Source organism: Temnothorax americanus, unplaced genomic scaffold, assembly GCF_048541705.1.
Source record: "Temnothorax americanus isolate GAGA-0224 unplaced genomic scaffold, ASM4854170v1 Scaffold17, whole genome shotgun sequence".
NCBI lineage: Eukaryota > Metazoa > Arthropoda > Insecta > Hymenoptera > Formicidae > Temnothorax > Temnothorax americanus.
In genome coordinates this window covers 1437719-1457437 of record NW_027509307.1, presented here as the reverse complement: position 1 = coordinate 1457437, position 19719 = coordinate 1437719, and the positions used below count along the sequence as shown (strand labels likewise).

The 19719-nt window shown below is 33.0% G+C and overlaps 4 protein-coding genes across 6 annotated transcripts in view; 1 reads left to right on the top strand and 3 right to left on the bottom strand.

Annotated features, from left to right (window-relative positions):
- LOC143895872 (uncharacterized) lies at window positions 1-4109 on the bottom strand. Its single transcript, XM_077403302.1, has 5 exons — window positions 3958-4109; window positions 3320-3648; window positions 2717-2981; window positions 1908-2257; window positions 1-1703 (listed from the first exon to the last, which is right to left on the bottom strand). The coding sequence occupies exons 1-5, from the start codon at window positions 4107-4109 to the stop codon at window positions 1384-1386; spliced, it is 1416 nt and encodes a 471-aa protein (XP_077259428.1). The 3' UTR covers window positions 1-1383.
- Window positions 4110-4857: 748 nt separating this feature from the next.
- On the bottom strand, window positions 4858-7784 carry LOC143895873 (uncharacterized). The gene is made up of 2 exons (XM_077403304.1): window positions 5988-7784; window positions 4858-5190 (listed from the first exon to the last, which is right to left on the bottom strand). The coding sequence occupies exons 1-2, from the start codon at window positions 6919-6921 to the stop codon at window positions 4859-4861; spliced, it is 1266 nt and encodes a 421-aa protein (XP_077259430.1). The 5' UTR covers window positions 6922-7784; the 3' UTR covers window position 4858.
- A 5509-nt stretch (window positions 7785-13293) lies between these two features.
- Window positions 13294-19719, top strand: part of Stac (C2 and C2B_Munc13-like domain-containing protein staccato) — a 29437-nt gene continuing 23011 nt past the window's right edge. Inside the window, exon 1 of one of the 3 annotated variants that reach the window (XM_077403443.1) lies at window positions 13294-13452. In XM_077403443.1, coding sequence (XP_077259569.1) covers window positions 13334-13452 — 119 coding nt within the window. In that variant the 5' untranslated portion in view covers window positions 13294-13333. Of the gene's footprint in view, window positions 13453-15491; window positions 16180-19719 lie in introns of those variants that run through there. The other 2 variants (XM_077403436.1, XM_077403437.1) reach the window with 2 other exon arrangements.
- LOC143895943 (trypsin 3A1) lies at window positions 16188-19683 on the bottom strand. The gene is made up of 5 exons (XM_077403453.1): window positions 19479-19683; window positions 19167-19264; window positions 18997-19079; window positions 18576-18846; window positions 16188-18292 (listed from the first exon to the last, which is right to left on the bottom strand). Exons 1-5 carry the CDS (start codon window positions 19528-19530, stop codon window positions 18008-18010), a joined length of 789 nt encoding a protein of 262 aa, XP_077259579.1. The 5' UTR covers window positions 19531-19683; the 3' UTR covers window positions 16188-18007.

Sequence of the window (19719 nt, the reverse complement as noted above, 5' to 3'; positions counted from 1 at the left end):
TTTAATTATGTTTTGTGAAAATTTAAATTCCCGTCACTGCGCTGGTACAATAAGCAACATCTACTTTTGGCGGGTTGACGTGTGTAATAAAAATATTAAGTTTATAATTGAATAAAGCATAATCTTCCAGCATGAATCCGACAGAGCGTTATATTAATATTTAAATAAAAGCTTCAGTCAAAGCTACTCTTTTGCGCTCGGCTAGTTGCATGAAAAGCTACTCCCTCTTTTCCAACTTTAAACACGAGCGGAGCAAAAATTATTCGAAAACTCATAAGATATAGTGATTCTTCCCGCTCACATTATCCGAAATTTGAAATATTATATATCCACGTTTTATAATTACAAAATATTTTATAGTAAATTTACATTTGTCTAATTTGAATTTTTTGGCAATATTAAATTTAGGCAGTGTTATAATTTATTTTACTTTTAAATATATAATGTATATTAGAAAAATCTAATATCAGTGTTATAAATATAGATATTAAATAATTATAAATAATAACATAAACTCAGGTATGGATATTAATTTGGGATTAATTAAACATACTATTTATGTTTAATGTACAGATTGAGAGTTTATTCTCCGTTTAACATGTACGCGTACGTCTATCGTATAATTAATTATATAATAATATCACGTATTTACAGTAGATTTTGTGCGCCAGTGCCAAAAGACATAAAATGACAGTTATCTCTTTAAAATTACAATGAGAGAAAAAAATGTTAAATTGCTTCGTCAGCTCTATTGGCTTTATTCAGTTTGTATGTACATTGTGAAACTAATTTTTCATGCCTTTGTGACATAACTTTTTTATTACACTACACAGAACATCTACACGATTCGAAAGACAGTTACAAAAATATATGTTGGACAAACGGTAGGAGGGAACTGACTGTGGATAGAAGTATTATTGTTGTAGCATTTGTGATTGTTACCAAGTGCAATGTCATTTCTCATTGTTTTATTATATTTTTCTTAACTCTCGATAATTTTATATTTTTTCAGGTTTCTCGTCGAAAACTGTAAACACTATGATTCAGTGAAAGATAGCTCGAAGTAGCAGTTCCATGTTCGTAAATATCTTTTTTTCTTATGAAACATAATGAGATAGTTAACTGTTTTTAATATTTAACACTCGAACAATGTTATAAACACGTAGCGAGTTACTTTTTAAAATTATTTTTAAAGTTTAGTTTTGAAAAGTGTTATTTTAATAAATACAGAATAAGTTTGATCTTTTTCTGAAAATGTCATATTTTTTGAAGACAATTCAGCCAGGAAGAAAATGTATATATATATATTCCATCCGTAAAACACATTAATTTTCTTAATCTTTTGCATTAGTTTATAAAAGTGACAAAATTTAAAAAGAATATTTAAGGATTATAACGAGCGGATATTCTAGTTGCGCCTTGTGCTGCCTGCGGAACGGAATGTCTGATTCTGTCGCGTAAAATGTTTGGCGTATCTTTTGTGTATCTGGATGACATCCGTGCGAACTCGTGCGACATCTCGTCCATCGGATGTTTGCCCTCTAACGTTTCGTGCATTGGTATATTAGTGTCCCTGGAACGTTGTGATTTCATCGAATACAAAGCCGGTGATGGAATTTCACAAGGCCCCATATTTTCTTCAAAATGATGTTTCGGTTTACAATGCCCGCACCAGGATTGGTCGAAGATTTCCGCATCGTTTCCTGAAACAAATAACAAAATTAAAAAACATTTGTAAACTTTGGTTGACATTTATTAATGCAAAAGCATGGTGATAAAATCAACTAAATAAATTTGAAAATTAACTATAATAATATTAATTAAAGAAGATAACTAGTACTGTGTAATCATAATTGTTGTTAATATTAATGTACTTTTCTAGATGTTAGGCTTTATTACTTGCTTACCGAAACGTGTCTTAGTCGAAAAATTTAGATTATCCTGGAATCTACAATGGTTTCTTCGCGAAGTTGATGGTTTCCTGGTCGAGATATTACCGCAACGGCTACACTTTCTCCTATCGGCAAATTCTGCTTCCGTAAAAGACTTTATTTCTGGCCTCGTCCGTGTTCGGCGACTTGGCTGAGTTAGCGAGGTCATTGTGTCATATCGATCTGTTGAACTCCTCTGCGGAATCCAATTTTGATGATAGTCCATTGATGTTCTTCGAGAATGATTTTTCAACGCTTGAGCCGTGTACAGATCCTCCTCCGACAACGTTTCATGGATATTGTGATCAGGTGTGTTGTGATAGTACCTAATCATACAGGCACCTTGCAGATATATTTGACGTACCGATGATAGAATACATATGATTAAAGAGAACACCGAGCCAAAGCAAAGTACAGATAATTTATCATTAAGCTATTTAATTACAACGTATCATGTTTAATGTGCGTTTATGCCTCTAAATTCTGATTTATGTTACTTTGTCATGTACAATCCATTTAATTCTTTATTAGCTTTGAATGGACTGTCCACGCCATTATAGTGCGATTAAACTAACAGAAATTGAGAAATAATTGGGATTAACCAAATTAGATGAAACAAGCGTAGTAAAACACATTTGTATATCTGTATAAGTTTTTGGTCTCAGCAAATAGATAATAATAAATTGCATTTTTTTTAATTAGATAATTATGCATACATTGGTCGTTAAATCAAAAATTGTATAAAACCATTTTTTATGTGTATTTTAAAGATTTATATTACAAACCTTGTTGGTAAATGATAAGTTTGATACAACTTTGGTGATTGTTGAGAGTAACGAATTCTATGTGGATCTTGTTGCTGGTTAATCATTCGCATTCGTTGTGCTCGTAACAATGCATCTTTCTTAACTGCATTGCGTTGTATTGCTTGTGTTTCGGCAGGTGCATCCGATTCTTCATCTATCTCATCGTCCGCTTCCTGTTCATCGTATTCCTTATTGACAGACTCGCCGATCCTTTTGTCGTTTCGAAGGGACCGATCGTTCTCCGCTATATAAACATTTTGTTTTAAGAAATTAAATGCAGTCGCAATAATTACAAGCTTTTGATCATTTTGAACATCTGTAATTATTTTATAAATAAATACAGTTGTATTAGAAAATTGTATTAGGAAAACTTTTGTCTCGATATATCATTAATCTCTTCTATTTTTTCTGTCATTTCCATTATAAATGTAATAATAATTAAAATTATTTAGATTAGCTTTTTTATATTCTTTGAAATATACTTTTTTAAACTACATATGGATTTATTAATTTTTGGTTAATATATTTTTTAAATGTGTTACAATTTTGCATAAATAATAATGAACTGAATAGCATTCACACCTTCGTTTATACCTTCCTCTTCAGCGTCTTCGTCTAAATTATCTTCTGTAAAATTTCCTAGTTCTTCATCGATATAGTCTGTATTGTTCTCATTTTCTTGCTGAGTCTTGTATCGATCTTTATTTACGACAACGTTATTAGTACGATCGTTATTTCTACTAGATTTCGTAGTAATCTGCTGGTATCGCTGTGGTACTTCCGTATGAAGAGCAGAGGAATGTTTCGGATGCGTCGAACATGGATAAGCGTTATTATGTTTAAAAGTCTTGTAAGAATTTGCGGAGGAATAATAGCTCATCGTCGGTTCTGGCATAGGACTTTGATGACGTCTAAAAACCATGAAACTGCTTTTGATTCACTTTCATAAGACATTGCTATCCATTTATGAGAAGCATTAAATTTATTCTCTACCGTTATACTCCTAATAAAATTATATTTTTTAAAATTAAGGTTTTACATGAATTTGAATATTTGAATATTGAATATTGAATATTGAATATTGAATATTTAAATATTGAATCTTTGAGTGTTGTATGAGTTGCATTCATTACAAAAAATTAAAGACTTTAAGAATGCAAAGGTATTTATATGAGAAATTTTTTTAAATTTTAACAATTTTACCAATTATTACAAATTACCTGGTACTCTTATCAATGGTATCTTGATTGCTTCTTTGTGTATATTTCCAATATGCATCAGGCGGAACTCTAGCGTCGGTGGTTTGATTAGCAGACCACGTAGATGTATGTGGTGAAGTGTACTTTGTCTTATGTCTTCCAATTTGCTCCATTTTCGTCAGGAAACTTGTATAAATATTTAAACATTGTCAAAAATGAATATTTTTATTTATAATATTTTAATTTTCGTACTTTGCATTCCACATTTCTTAAATTTTGTTTTTCATTGTTTATTACGTTTCTGTTTACACTGTTTACTTTTGGCATTTTTTATTATTATTTAATTTTTCTGTCATGCTGTTTAAATTTGGGATAAGTATGATTTGCACTTCTTTTATCATAGCAATTTGCTGATCACAAGTATGTTTGCAATTTTTAGAAACACGATAAGATGTTTTATTGTACGTATCTTCACGGTTTATTTTCGCACTCTTTTAAGCTAAGATATGAAAGAAATGTTTTAAGAAATAAAAAACTCACTTTGGCACAATCAATAATATTAATGTCTTTTTGCAATACGCAGTTTTCTTCGTCACGATTTGCAATTCAAATACAATTTCTTCAAAGAACGCTCGAATTTCGTGACACGATATTAACGAGCTGGCAAGACGACGAACACAGAGATGAGAGTGAAGAAAGAAAGACGCGACGTGGATACTTTACGAGAAGTTATAAAAAATGATATTTTTTCAGGCGATTGATAATTGCACGTTCAATATCTCGTCTGCAACTACATCCGCATAGAATAACTTCTCGGCTTCCTAGGAGAACGAAATGAAAAGGATAGAGCGGCGTGTAGTTAAGGAAGAAGGAACGAGGTGACAGTCACGATCTAGAAACGCGTAGATCGTGATTTTCTGTTTCACCATTTGTCGGTTTCGTTGCTGTCTTCGTGCTCCAACGAAGAATTCAACGTGCGCTGGAACTCATGCACTCTCTGGCTCTGTTGCTCGTGATGCAATTTTCGCCACTTGATGCGGCGATTCTGGAACCACACCTTAACTTGAGCCTCGGTCAATCGGAGTGCGTGAGCCAGGTACAATCTTTCGGGGCCCACCATGTATTGTTGACGTGCAAATTCACCCTCCAGACGTTCCAATTGCTCCGCCGTGAAAATTGTTCGTACCCTCTTCACTTTGCCGCCCCCACCAGAACTGGAACTTGAACTGCCGTTTTTTGTCGAACTTTCCTGACCTGAGAAAATGGCAAGCAAACGTGTAGGAGGGCAATAAGGAATATTTAATTGCACCTGCTGCGGAAAAAGTTGAATAAATCTAGTTAAAATCTTTAAAAACTACATAAAAATGTAATATGTGTAGTAAATTTTTTGTGATAAGGTTAAATTTTATATAAACATTTTTATCTGTTGAGAAATTTATGAAGATGTTCTATATACAGACGTTCTAAAAGATTTTATAATAAAAAACATATATACCTATATTTAGAATTAAAAAATTTGGAATACCATTGCTTTCTTTTCGAAGTAGAAAATTTAGATATTTGACATTTTCATTCTGGTGAAAACTAAAATTTATCTGAAGTTAGTTATAGGCTATCGATTATCATACAGTACACGATTTATAATAATATAGCATTTCGGTTGTTTCTTTTTAATGTCCTCTTTAATAACATGTTGCCTGTAATAGTATTTTTAATGCTTTTCTTGTTTTTGGAAATTGTGAAGAAACAACAAAATATTATTGTTTCTTCACAAGTTTCAGTTTCTTTAAAATATTCCAGTTCCAAATTATTTTACTTTTGGATTTAAATTATAATCAGTATATATCTTTCAATTATGATTCTAATTTTGATAAATAAATAATTTCATTGATTATCATGTAAAAATAAAATTTACTAATAGCGTTTATTTTGTTTGTGTAAGCTAGATAAATTTGAACTCGTTCAAAGTATTATTTTTGTATTTAAAACATTCTTTTTTTGCAACAGATAAATTGACATGTAACTAATAGTAAATAAGGTATTATAAATACCCTGGTGTTTTCTGTATTGTTGCTGTTGACTTCGCTTTTCTCGCTGATTGTTTCTTAGGCCCAGAATCGCGTCGATGGTGAAAGACTTCGCTTGTTGCTGCTGTTGTTGTTGAGAATGCTGCATGTGCGTGATCGAGTGCGGATGCGGTACTTGCGTCGACAAGTTTTGCGCGGATAGTTCCGTGCCAAGCAGATGCGAGCGTCTCATGCGCTCCAAAGCTATGGCTTCGAGATCGGGGTTCCTCGGCTGTACTTGCAAGTTTCTAAATTCCTTGTGATCCAACATGCTCGAATTTTCCAGTACACCGGCACCACCGCGCAGTCTTTCGAGGGCCAAACTGCTAATGTGGGTATCCCTCATTCTATCGAGAGAAAAATTAAACTCTTTCATGCGATCAAGATTATAGTTCTTGAGCAGGCCGAAGTCCTTCATTTCCTTTTCCACCACGAAATTGAGATCCTTGCTGTACCTGTCTAAAGAGGATAACGACGCATGGGGACTCCTTTGCTTGGTCTCGCGCAAATTAAACAGCACGTTCTTGGCGCTGGAATTTTTTGATCTGCAAAGTGTCACGGCGTCAGCTGACTCTTCATTCTCGTTCGATCTGTCTAACGAATAATTAATCTCAGTCAAATTATTGGGAGAGTAAGCGAAATCCTTGGCTTTATTCAACGTCATAGTCAGATTTCTGGTCGGGTTTTCGCATGGAAACTCGTTGAATCGAAGGGTTCTATCGCTATCTTCGAGACTAAGATGAAAATCCTTTGGCTCCGTCGATGCGTCCTCTTTAGTTTTATCAATGGATAGATTAAGTTCCTTGATACGCTCATAACTCTGAAATGCTCTTAATTGAGATTCCGAATGGCTGCTGTCACTTATGCAATCCGATAAGTCTTCCGCAGTTAGTCTACCCGACGGATCGCTCGTCTCCATTTTAAAGTGTTCTTGAAACTGTTATTTTTCCTCAATATTTTCTTGACACTGTGGATAACACTGTTGAACCATATAGTCGTCAGAAAACAGTTAGTATTAACTGTTTATTAATCTTTTTCGTTGTTTAACACATATATTAATTTATCTTTAAAAGAACTTTCTAACTATCTTAAAACTACATGCGATAAAGAATCACAGCGAATAAATTCGAGTTCTTTTAAAATGTTATGTTATTTACATAAACACTTATCACAAATTTTTTCCTCAAAAAACGGCGGTCAGCTAAATATATATCCAATCAGTTTTTCTTCTTCACCGTAGTCATCAAATCTGTTCATCACTGTCAGAGTTATTATAAAAAACTAAGTCATCGTGTATTTTTCACCAAACGGATTATGCTATTCTTTAGTCACATTAAATTTACCATCCACAATTTAATGTCGAAAGTCATTAGATCACCATCATAATTATGTTTATTATCGATGAATTATTATCCCATCGTAAACAACAAATTCGCGCACTATCACAATTTTCGCAGACTTATTGAGTAAGTGTATGTTGCTTGGATTACCAAACGGTGGATGGATAAATACGAACGAAACGAAACTGAAGGCGAAGAAGAGGCGAAGGTATGAGAAGGAAACGTAGCGGTATCGGAAGAGACCGAACTACGAAGACGCTTGCGACGAAGTATGATCGAACCGCGTTGGCGCTCCGCAGCATCCAAGGATAATGATGTCAAGCACGAGGATCACCGCTATCGGATAGGGTTGGCCAACGGGACCAAGGATATCCAGCTAATGATCCCGTACGTGACGAGGAGGGTATTCACCCGCCGCGCCGCCTCGTAACCCTCCTTGCCCGCCCGCCACCCCTAACAATCAGTCGACCGTTATGTTTCACCTCCGCAACCCCCAAATGGACCGTAGGATACCCCCTCGTACGGTCAATATTTTTTCATTCGACGAGAGAAGGCCGGGGCGCGCGTCGTCGCCGGATCCTGGTTGGCCGGATTCTGCCATCACCCTGTGCCCAGGACACGCCTACCGCGAGCACCGTGGGGGATAATTGCGGGGAGTCTGTTACTTTTTTCTACCCTCTATCTCGAGCTATCCAGCCAGCATCCACCTCCGTCGACTCGCAACCCGTTCTTCCTCGTCGCCGTCCTGCGAAAGCTGCTCCCCCGTCCCTCGTAGCAGGCACCCATTAATAAGCTTTCGCCTAGACCGACTAGCTCACTTGAAGATGCTCCACCAAGCGTTCCCAGGAAGCGTATCCGTGAAGACGAAGATGAGCGCGTGCGTAAACGTAGTTAGCGCCTCGCTTCAACCGCTCGTCAGCAATGTCATCCGCGTTCAAGACCTTCCGGTAATTAGGTCCTAATGATGATGAGGTAGTTTAATTTTGTTTGGATGATCTTTCTTATCTCGTCTTGGATTGAGATAGTCTTCAACATCGAAGAGTTCACTCGCTATGGATTATTGGGAGGAATTTCGCGCAATTTATCTTACGAAATTTCGCGCTGACTCGGGGAATTCTTGAGCTAATTACATGAAGATGGTAATATTAAAATGAACATAAATAAGTTGTAGAAAACGATTATGAAAAGAAGATATTTAGAATATTGTTGACATATTTGTCGACAGAATTTTTGCACGTGAGATATATACTAATCGATAGAATTTTTACACGTGATATACTATATATAGTCAAAATAAACCGCTATTTTTGCAATTTATTTTTACATATTACAAATAAATTTGTACAAAAATTGTGTATTAAGATCATATTATTATGGAAAATGTTTACTTCCACGTTCACAATGAAAGAATTGAATTTTTAAATATTAATTCAAAATAAAAAATAAAATCTTTAAACGTCAATAAAGAGAAGACACTATTGCCAAGTATAACGTATGTTTGTGTCTGCAGCTTTTATATAACTAAATTAAGACGACGACCGTCGTTATTAATATATTCTAAAGATGTTGAGGTACATAAGTCTTCCTTAATTGCTTCATGCCAATCTGAAACTTCATCCACAATCCCCTCATTAGACGTTGACGGGTACGCGGGAATTTCAGTACCTTGGAAAACCTCTAAGGAGGTTACACTCGAGGGCAAGAGCTTAATTATGTCGAGGTTTTACATCATGTCGACTTCATGCACGCACAGCCTTATCTTTTTGTCAATATGACAACATGACAATTTAATAATACATGGCGCTTTATTTGAAGTCAAAGAGAAGAATTGATTTTTAATCGCGGAATTTAAAAGACTTTTATATTAATTATATTTTCTGTTAGAATCCGCTAAAATATAATTAATGTACGCGTAGTATAAGAGAGTAAATTTTTTTATATTTTATAATTGTGTAATGTGTTTCTATACAGTTTTGCTGTACAGGAAAATTATTTTTACATATATAACAAATTTAGTATAGTTCTACTTGCAATTAATAAATGCACAATGCACACGCGCGTTATGTATATTAATAAATTCAAATGTTCCATCTTTCATGAAGTAGGCATACGCATGAATAACACCTCTAATAAAAGTTTTGCGCTCGAAAAGCCATTATGAAGTTAAGATTGAGCCATAAATTCCAAATTTACATACAACTTTTAAGCTATTCTCTAACTATTTTACAAACCAGTTCGTAATTGCATCATATATTTCTTATTACACAAACTTTACTGTAAATTGCTTTGCTATAAAGAGTTAGCAGTGATAATTTAATCCCTTTAGTTCCAAATCTTTATTTATCAAGTAGAAAAACTGAAAACTCTGTTTTAGATTGTTTTAATATTAATATAAATCAGTTTATATTTGTGTATATTTTACGCTAAATTAAAAGAATTGTAATTAAGAAATTTTTTAATTATCTTAAAATGTAAATAATTATATCTTAAGGCCCCCGCACAATAAAAAATATAAGAATCAAGGAACAGATATTAGCGATTAGAAATAAGAAATCAGGAATAAAGCTGGTGTAGCATTAACGACTTCCGATAGGTTAAAAATCTATTGCCTGTATTATTTCTTGTTTCTGTTGCCTGTATTTTTTATCGTGCATCCAACTTTATTCTTGATTCTTTAGTCCTAATCGCTAATATCTGTCCTTTGTTCCTTTATATTTTTCATTGTGCGAAGGCCTTTACGTTAAACTTGCGCATATAAAGAAACAAGTACATTCTTATATGTATTTAAGAAATCTACTGTTCAGTTAAAATTTAGTCTGCATATTTTATTAATTCGTATAGTAAGTTGATTTGGAAGACAGAATCGCATATACGTTAAATTTACATCAGGGAAGAAAGAACGTGTGCATCGTCAGGTTAATTTCCTCGCTGTCTTATTTTCACATCGTACCCTAGTGTAGTAATTATCAGTTTTCAGATAAGGCTCTCGAGGGGAGACAGAAGCAGAGTCGAATGAAATTGGCGACAAATGAATAAATTAAATGGTGGCCCCCATACCGTAGCGGGGGTCCAAAAGAATTTCTATTGAAGCTCGATACCCACCCTCTTGATCGCCGCCCAAATGACTTGCGACTCACCCTTATTACGGCCTGAAATTTATCACGGAAATTTCGTGGAGTATTTTACCCGGATAATTGCTCCGCTTTATAAGAGCCACCCTTACGAGCCAATATATAAGACAAAGACGATCAGGCAAGACTTCTATTCACTTCAGCGAATTCGGTTCGATATGCAGACAGATTAAACGCTTGATGAAACAAATCAAACCAACCAGGATTTTTTAAATTTTTTATTTTTTTAATTTTTTATTAAAAAACTTTTTAAAAAAATTTTTTTTAAAAGACATTTTTATAACGCATATTTTGAGCTATTAAACAAATTTTATTTTTTAAGAAATAAAAAAAGACCTATGCATAAATTTACGAGTACTTATATTATGTGTTTAGATAAATTTATTTATTTCAGGAATATTAGAATTAAAAGAGATTATAGTTAAAGAATCCAATTAAATGTAGTTGATACTGTAAAAACAATGTGCAAATCCAATGGACTTTACATTCCGTTAGCGATTTCGAAAATCAAACTGTATAATATCTCAAAATGTCATTGTCCCAATCATGATAGCTGGAATTGACTCTCGTGTCCATGAAGTCCTCACATTGTTCGCATCAATCATTGATCGGCTCGGTAAATCTATCAACCGCGGCAACTAATCCAATTCACGATACCTGATGCTGATCGCGGCATGGAGAGGATCATTAACTAACTAAATATCAATTTCGATAGTAAATAGTATCCCCGCGCTATCTATTGTTTCCAAATTGAATCTGTATCGGGAATGATCTACAGCTTAGCCGTATGCGATTGCTGTGCCGTATACGCGTGAACACATGTATAAAATTCACGAACGCATAATGCCATACGCATCCCCCTTCCATCCTTCCACTCTGAACAGCCCAGGAACGTAGGTATTGCGATCGACACATACAAAGCAGTCTCTCCTCCCTTCCTGGACTCTACAGCATTCTGTTGCCTTACAGCCGACGCTTCCATCCTCCCTGGTCCCTCTTCACCGCCTTGGTTACCCTTGCCACCTTCTCCTCCTCCTCTTCCTCCTTTTCCTCTTTCTCCTCCTTCTCCTCCTCCTCCTCATCTTCCTCCTCTGGCTTTCATTCCACATGCGATATTAAAGCCAAGGCAATTAGCGGTGGGGGTTGTTGCGAGGGACGGCGAGGGAGTACGACAGTTTCAGCCGGGTTTCGTAGTCATCCGCCTGGTGGGGCTGTCTCGGATATGATTGGCTGTCAGCGGGGGTTAATCCCTGGGCCCGGCCACACCCCGGCATGTCTCAATCCACCCCTGTGAATCCGGCCGACCGAGCTTTCTGCCCGGAATCCACTGAAAACGAGGGTGAAAACGCGAGCGGCAAGGATATACCGGATGTAACCGGAACGCGGGATGAGTCGAGCTCCTTAAGCGGGAAGGAGATAATTTCGGACAGATGATAGCGTCATCGGGTAAGAAAGGCGGTAAGCGTATGATCGTTTTTAATGATGTAGTAGTTAACGTTTCATTACGCGGGTGAAAAATTTTCGCTGTTCTACAAAGAACTGCGTAAAAGAATGATGAAGAAATTGTTCATTTTGAAAATATTTAGAAACGGAATAGGCAAATAATCAGGCATATAAGAATTATTTGAATAATTATAATTTTCATTTATCATTACATTTTTACGAACATAAAATACGAAAAGTTTATATATCGTTAAAAATGTGTGGTTTTATTATAATTCTCATTTATCATTACTCTTTTTACAAACATAAAATACGAAAAGTTTACATATAAGTTAAAAATGTGGTTTAAATTGAAATAATTTAATTAAAACGTAGTTTTTTTTTAAACTAAGCATTCTGTATACTATCTAAATAAATCTTCTCATAAACTTTTTTAACAATAGAAAATTACCTTTACTTAGAAATTAAAGAACTATGACATTTTCGATAATTTAATATTTACAACTCCAAAGATAACTATATGTGGTTTATAGGTATATTATATATACAAAAGAACATATCAATAACGAGTTAAGTATAATCAACACATGCGGTCTAATATTTAATTTCAATTTTCATCACAATTATTATTTATATTACTAATTATATTTTGTTGCAGTTGTTTTTATAAGTCGCTAAATTTAGTAATGAATAGCTGGTAGCGTAATTTAGATGAAAATCAAGCAAAGTTTCAAACTTTCATCAACTAAAAGGATTGTAATAAAAATTTTACTAGCTAAAACAGGAAAAAAGAAAATGTAGAAAATATACAACTTGATATCAGGAGGTAAAAAAGGCGGTAGTGTATATAGCAATCCAGCAGGTTATAAACGAAAACTTTCTCTTGCGAAATTAAATACGTTACTTAATTAATTATTGTATTTGCCGTATACTAAACGTATGCGTATATATACAATCAAGTAAAATTATTTATTATGTTAAAATAATATAGTTATTTATTTATTAGTCATTTTGCACGTACACAATAAGATATTACAAAATCTTAAAAGTATATAAAATATTATATAATATATTTTCATTTGCAATACCAGATTTAATCGAAAAAATTCATACTACTTAATTGTTCATAACGAATAACTATTACGGTTTTTGTTACGAGATCAACAATTAACTTCTATATTCTGACGCACACTGCGCGAGTAATTACAGTTCTAATCCGGCACAGATGCGGATGTTATTTTTCTGCAAACGCAAGGCTTTATGTCAGTAGCCATACGTTTGCGTGACGCGTAAGATCGATTTTCTGACATTTTCGCACATCTCATTCGTGTTTCCCTATTGACAGTGCGGAATGCTGTGAAAGGTTGCAGTCGAAAACGCTTAACTCTTTCGTCGTCAGATTGATCACATCCGTCAAATGCCTTTCTGGACTTTGTGGAGACGTACCGAAAATAGCGAGGAACAAAATTATGTTAGAAGACGTCAAAATGCGCCGGAGAAATCGATGCGAGCATTGCTGGCTTTGTCTACCATCGAGTAAGTGCCATCTTGAAGTTTCTTTATTACACCAATCTCAAATAATTGAGAAAATATATAAATGGATTCATGATTATTGAAATAGAGTAAATTGAATCTTGTTAATGATTGAATTAAATTCCTTTCATTTGCTGTACGCTAGAAAAAATATAATGCATAAACTAAGTACTGAATATTTAGATACCTATACTACTGTGTGTCACATGTGTAGGTCGACTTTTGTGGAGTCAAGTAAGGTTAATTAAATTTCTCCGTAACAACGATATGCGAAACTGATGTACTTATCTTGTGGTTCCACGAACATAATTAATATTCACTTTTCCTTGAAATCTTTATTCTAAATGTCTATTATAATAACTACTTTAATGTTTTTGCTCAAAGAACATTATTATTATTGTTTTCTTTATTAAATAATATAAATTTGCAAAACAATATTTGTATGTATATCATGCGCAACAATTCGCTTTGACAACTTTGATACTTTGATAAAAAATATTTATTTTTAACAAATAGCAATTTGCAATACTAAGAATATTCTATTTAATTACCCAAAATTAATAAGCAATTTTATTATTGCGATAATAATATCTATAAAATTAAATAATTTAGTGACACACCGCACATGAGAAATATTTTATAGTAATATATAATAAATATTTTCAAGTGTATACTTACATTAATTTTATGTTTAGAATATAAAACTTAATTAAATAAAACAAAATGTTTTATTTAAATAATTATACGTGTAGTAGGTATCTATATAGGTTAGACGTTTTGATCTAATAATTACGGAATGTTGCCATTTGACATTCGAATAATACAGTAATTACTATACAATTATATATATAACTATATAAAAATATTATATAATTATAAACTTGTTATTTATATACAAATCATGCAATGGAGTAAAAGTATAACAACTAAACTCAACAATACAATTACATTGTAAAGCATTGAATCCAAGTGAATCTATGTGTAAATTTACATTTATACATTCGGTACAGTTATGGAATTTGACATTACGAGGAAATCATAATAACGTTATAAGTGTTATATTTTATTGACACGCAACATGTGTACAAGTATAATTTTTTATATAATATTTTTTTACATTCATACAAAGTAATGTGTGCGTGTGTGTGCGTATTTATATGTAACATAAAAAGCTGAAAATTAAATATAAAATTAAAAAATAAATATTAAAATAAAATATTGAAGTAAACGAGAAAGTATTCAAATTATATCATGTTTCGTCATATCTATTTATTTTTATGCTGCTTTTGTCATATAATGAATAATCAATTTTATCTCAGTCATATGAATAACCAACGTATGCGATATAAATAACATTAAACCGGAAGCTGTATGATATCTCTCTCTCATTAGTCTTTTATTTTTCAATACTTATAGAAATATGCAGATATTTTTTAATAAAATAATACCACATTAATATTAATTTTTAAGTACAATGTAATTGCAACATTGTAATTATACTTAAATAATTTAATTTTTTTTCTGAGTAAAGCGAATAAATATTTTTTATTTAATTAATTAATAATACATAAAATTATAAAAAAAAAAATTATAAGATATATATGTTCGTATATGTTCTGAAATAACATCTACAGATTTCTCAATATTTTTTACATTAAAAAAGAGAGAATCGTAAAATTTAGAATTATTTATATATATTTTAATAATATATAATAAATATGTTATTACCACAATGTTTTTTAATTAATTATTTTTATTTAAAAATATATTTAATGTAAAAAATAATTTTGCAAGATTGGTGAATTGCGTGAAAATATTATGTAAGAAAATGTAACAATAACAAAAATTTTTGCAAGAAATATTTGTTGTTTTACATGAATTAATGAAGAAAGAAAGCGTGAGTAAACGCACACACCCCTTCTCTTCGTATACGCGTGCACAATCAGTTGGGATCCCCAGTTAGTGAGAGTGGGTACTTGGTCGCATGGAGACTGTTGTCAGTGCCACTTTTTCCTTCGTAGGGGTCGCGTACTAAATGAACGACGTTAGTGCAGGACTTTCTAATTAATAAATCGCAATCATGTCGCGCAGTTGCAAATAATTATAAAATAATTTGATAACTAAGATAAAATCTATTGCACGTCAAAACAGTGCGTGAATGTGTATATATGTGTAACTTATAAAAGTTCGTGCTTCAAAAAAAATTTACAAATTGAAGATTCGCAAGAATTTATTCAAAGTAACTCACAAGTAGATTTTAAATGGTTTAGCCATGTTGAGCAATTTAAAGTTAAAATTTTATCCCATAAGGCGTCTTTCGAAAAGTTGCACGAAAGATAACAAAATAAATATTGAAGAGATGAGAGACTCGTCCGATATCTGTGAAAAAGAATATTTAACGAACAGAAATTTATCAATTTTGATCGATAAGCAACTTGATTCGGATGTCGTGGACAATGTTTGTCTGCGACAGAAGCAGCACGTTGAAGGGACATCGAATTCTTCAACCAGGAGTTCACAAAACTCGTACGTTCTGATAGCAAGTGAAGAAATGCCTGTTGTATTGAACGATACAAACTGGGAATGCGTGAACTGGCATGATATTACTGAAAGTATACAAAAGGATAGTGCTGTAAAAGAATACTGTAGTCCCAAGTGCAGTAGTGCTTGGTTTCTGAAAATCCGTCGCGAGATTTTGAGGAATCGCCGTAATAAAATTTATCCTGTAAAGTAAGTTGTAAAAGTCTTTTACGTAATCTTTTCTTTTTTTTAAATAATGAAGCTATCGATGATATGATTTTAAGCAATGGATAATATGAGATGATAATGTCAGACAAAAAATATATATATAATAATTAAGTTAATTATCTCTCATTGCTTAAAAAGATTAGATTCAGAAAACAGCGGTCACATTGTTGCATGATGAAATTTTATTCAACAGGATATATTACGTGTATTGTAAAGATAGGTAATGCAAAGTACTGATATTCATATCATATTATGGTTTCCTGGCATAATGTCGTCATATACAGAACAGTATTATGATTCAAGATAGCATAATACGTGCTACAAACGTTTAATAGATTTATTTTTAAATACACACAACACATATACAATTATTATATATAGTATATCATCATATATAATACATATTTATGAAAATTTATTTATAATGCTGATTCGTTGCTGTTATCATGCAATTAACGGTACATTATAATTTTCTGAGGTCTTGTTATCGTAGCCACATCTCGAACGGAATTCTTAGCGTAATATCCGTACGTAAAAATAGTCTGTCTGTTCACATCTAAATGTGACGGATGTTCCGTTACGATAATGTATTTCTCACGGTCTTTTACGAAGACACTCGATAGTTTGCACGTGGCAGGGGAGTTTAAAGACCCTCAAAAGCGCGAGCGGAAAACCTGGCATAGGTTCACTTTGCGCAGGGAAATACGCGTGGATGAGTCATTCCAGTAAATAGTAGTTTGAAAGTAGCGAGCACGCGTGCATGGTCGAGTAAACAGCAAATAGCGAGAGAATATGTGGCTGTGTTGTTTTCCCTCGTGATTTTTATCATTTATGGTATACATATTACAGGTAAATAAATGCAATTTTTAAATAATTTAATTCATTGTGTATGTATTATTGAAAACACAAGAATATATTAATGCTGCGATTAATTGTTATGCAAATGATTTTAAGTGATAAAATAATCTTAAAATAGAATCCGATTACTAATTTTTGCGCCAAGTATAAGAGTGTTACAAACATTCCCATACATGTCATATTACTTAAATTTTTTTTTTTTTTTTATAACTGGTATACCAATTCACCATATCAAATCATTATAAAGGTCTGTGCATGTATCACTCAGGCAATCTTTTCAAGCGAAATATTTTATCCTTAATTTAATACCGTTCCGTAATTTTTAATAATCAGTATATGTAAAAGTAGCCAATATCATTAAGAAATATCATTATCACGTAAAACTAAATATTCATTACGTACATTACGTAGTCACGTACACCTTTTACTCGGCATTGCACGAGCGAATGCTACGTGTGCCGCGTGCAGGCGTGCGCGACACTCTTGCGCAGCACGTGTATGTGGTGGATTTCCTGCACGCGCACCGAACCTGAACGCAGGAAGGTTCACGACTCCGTGATTCGATATGCCTTTTGTGCCTATTCTCTCGAAAACAATACTTTCAACCTGCCGGATAAGAACACGAGGCTTTTAGTGGCGTGATGTGTCGAATAATCTTCTCAGTTTTATACGTCAACGTGAATGTAACAGAAGAAAAAGTAACGTATCTTATTAAACATTTTCGACAAACTACGAATCAATATAATCGATTTATTACACTGTTGTTTTTGAAATAATTATCTACAAATTTGTAAATTATATTTATACGTAGGAATATTTTTATCGAATTTTAATTCTTTTATTATTAATTATTTTTAAAAATTAATTAGTAAAAATACATAAAAATTGATTAAAACGTGGAGACTGTGAAAGAAAGAATAAAGTCATTAAAATTATATATTTGCACGTTTGGTCACAAATTTGCAACAGCTTTAATCCATTCTCGATAATACGAAACTTTGACGTAAACGCCAGCCACTTTTCCACAGCCATGACCAAAAGATACAACGCCGTAAATTGTTCTTTTACTGGCCAATGCTCCTCCAGAGTCTCCGAAGCACGCATCTTTTCCTTGGGTTCCGTAACACAAATGATAGTCATCTTTGACGTGTATTGCGTATGAGGAAGTGGCATTAACACAAATTTCGTACGGAACATGCTGTACGTAAACGCCCATAAGAGTTTTGGCATTCTCTTTCTATAAATTATTTTAATTAAATTGTTTGCTTTTTATTTTTTAACAAAATTGATAAATAGATAGAAAAAAATCTAAGAAATACAAGTAATCAATAAGCAATAGCGTTCTTATTTAACAAACATTCTACACACATTTTTGAGATGCGACAGTTTTGAATTTTGAATTTTGTTGCTGGTATAAGAAAATATATAAGTAAGCAATATAAAATATTTTTAAAATAAGTATACCGATTGTGTGTGTGTATACCATAAATTTTTACGTATTACAAATTTAGCTTACTCACTTTTTTATTATTTATGTATCCCCAACCACAAACTAATAGTTCATCATAAGATATTTCGTGGGTTGATCTTGGTAAACGAACTGATCGGACGGTTCTCGAAAAATAAAATGGTGGTTTCACTTGAAAAAGCGCGATATCGTGTTCCAACAACTTCGAGAACCAAGAGTGATATGTGTCGTTGTATACATAAATGTTCGTCACTCTATGCACAGACCCGCCTCTGTCCGTTTTATTGGATCCAGCCCGTACATAATATTGTGTCGACGGTACTCTAGGAAATAATAAAGCATCAGAATACAGTGCTAAAATTATGAAGACTAAACTTTCCGTGCTCAATTTGTAAGTTTAATTAAAAATTAAGTCTAATTATATGTGCTAAGAGAATTAATAACAATAAATCACAATGTTAAAATCTCATTACAAACAATGAAGAGCAGTGATGGCCCACGTCCTCGATAATATACTGGCACCGCATAAAAATCCATGTGAATTATGTAAAGAGAGCTGCAAGTATTGTTATTTTTAGAAAATGTTAGCAAATAGATAAATACACGTCGACGTATATAGTTGAAAAATATTATTAACATTAACCATGAAAGGTCTATATTTTATGTCAATTGATTGTCCTCCAATAATTTTTGGTTGCGCTGTATGTGTTGCATTTCCGCCTGTTTCTTCAAACAGGAAGCCTAGAATATACATGGAGAACGGTAAATGTTATGTAGGCATGTCTCGTATTAATAATAATGGAAACAGCGGCCATTTAATTATCACTTTAATCACTTTAATGTTATTATATGTATATAATACCTATATTCGTTTTATATGATAATAACTAAAGATATTAATAAATATTTATCTGCTTTATTAACAATAACGTATAACGTAAATAACTATTCATACCAACAAAATAGAGAATAATGACTGCTGCGCGCATTTTTGCTGACTGTGTCATCGTACAACGTGATCGAGCATATGTAAAGTGCGACGATCTATTTCGCCGTAGTTGTAAATGTCAGACACGACATATTTCATAAACGTTTAACAGCTACAAGCGTTGATACTATTGCAATTACCGTATCGCAACAGTGCCGAGATTGAACGTGATTTATGTAAGCACCATAAGCAAAGTGATAATTTGAAA

Bases quoted from the DNA above. Each gene is read 5' to 3' on its own strand.
- LOC143895872 (XM_077403302.1), bottom strand. From the start codon at position 4,109: ATGGAGCAAATTGGAAGACATAAGACAAAGTACACTTCACCACATACA. The intron at 2,258-2,716 runs GTTTGTAATATA...CTGTATGATTAG, and splicing joins ACTTATCATTTACCAACAAG to GTACTATCACAACACACCTG. The intron at 1,704-1,907 runs GTAAGCAAGTAA...TATTTGTTTCAG, and splicing joins TTCGACTAAGACACGTTTCG to GAAACGATGCGGAAATCTTC.
- LOC143895873 (XM_077403304.1), bottom strand. From the start codon at position 6,921: ATGGAGACGAGCGATCCGTCGGGTAGACTAACTGCGGAAGACTTATCG. The intron at 5,191-5,987 runs GTATTTATAATA...CCATTTTCTCAG, and splicing joins ACAATACAGAAAACACCAGG to GTCAGGAAAGTTCGACAAAA.
- LOC143895943 (XM_077403453.1), bottom strand. From the start codon at position 19,530: ATGACACAGTCAGCAAAAATGCGCGCAGCAGTCATTATTCTCTATTTT. The intron at 19,080-19,166 runs GTTAATGTTAAT...CAATACTTGCAG, and splicing joins TAAAATATAGACCTTTCATG to CTCTCTTTACATAATTCACA. The intron at 18,847-18,996 runs GTAATGAGATTT...ATTATTTCCTAG, and splicing joins ATCACTGCTCTTCATTGTTT to AGTACCGTCGACACAATATT.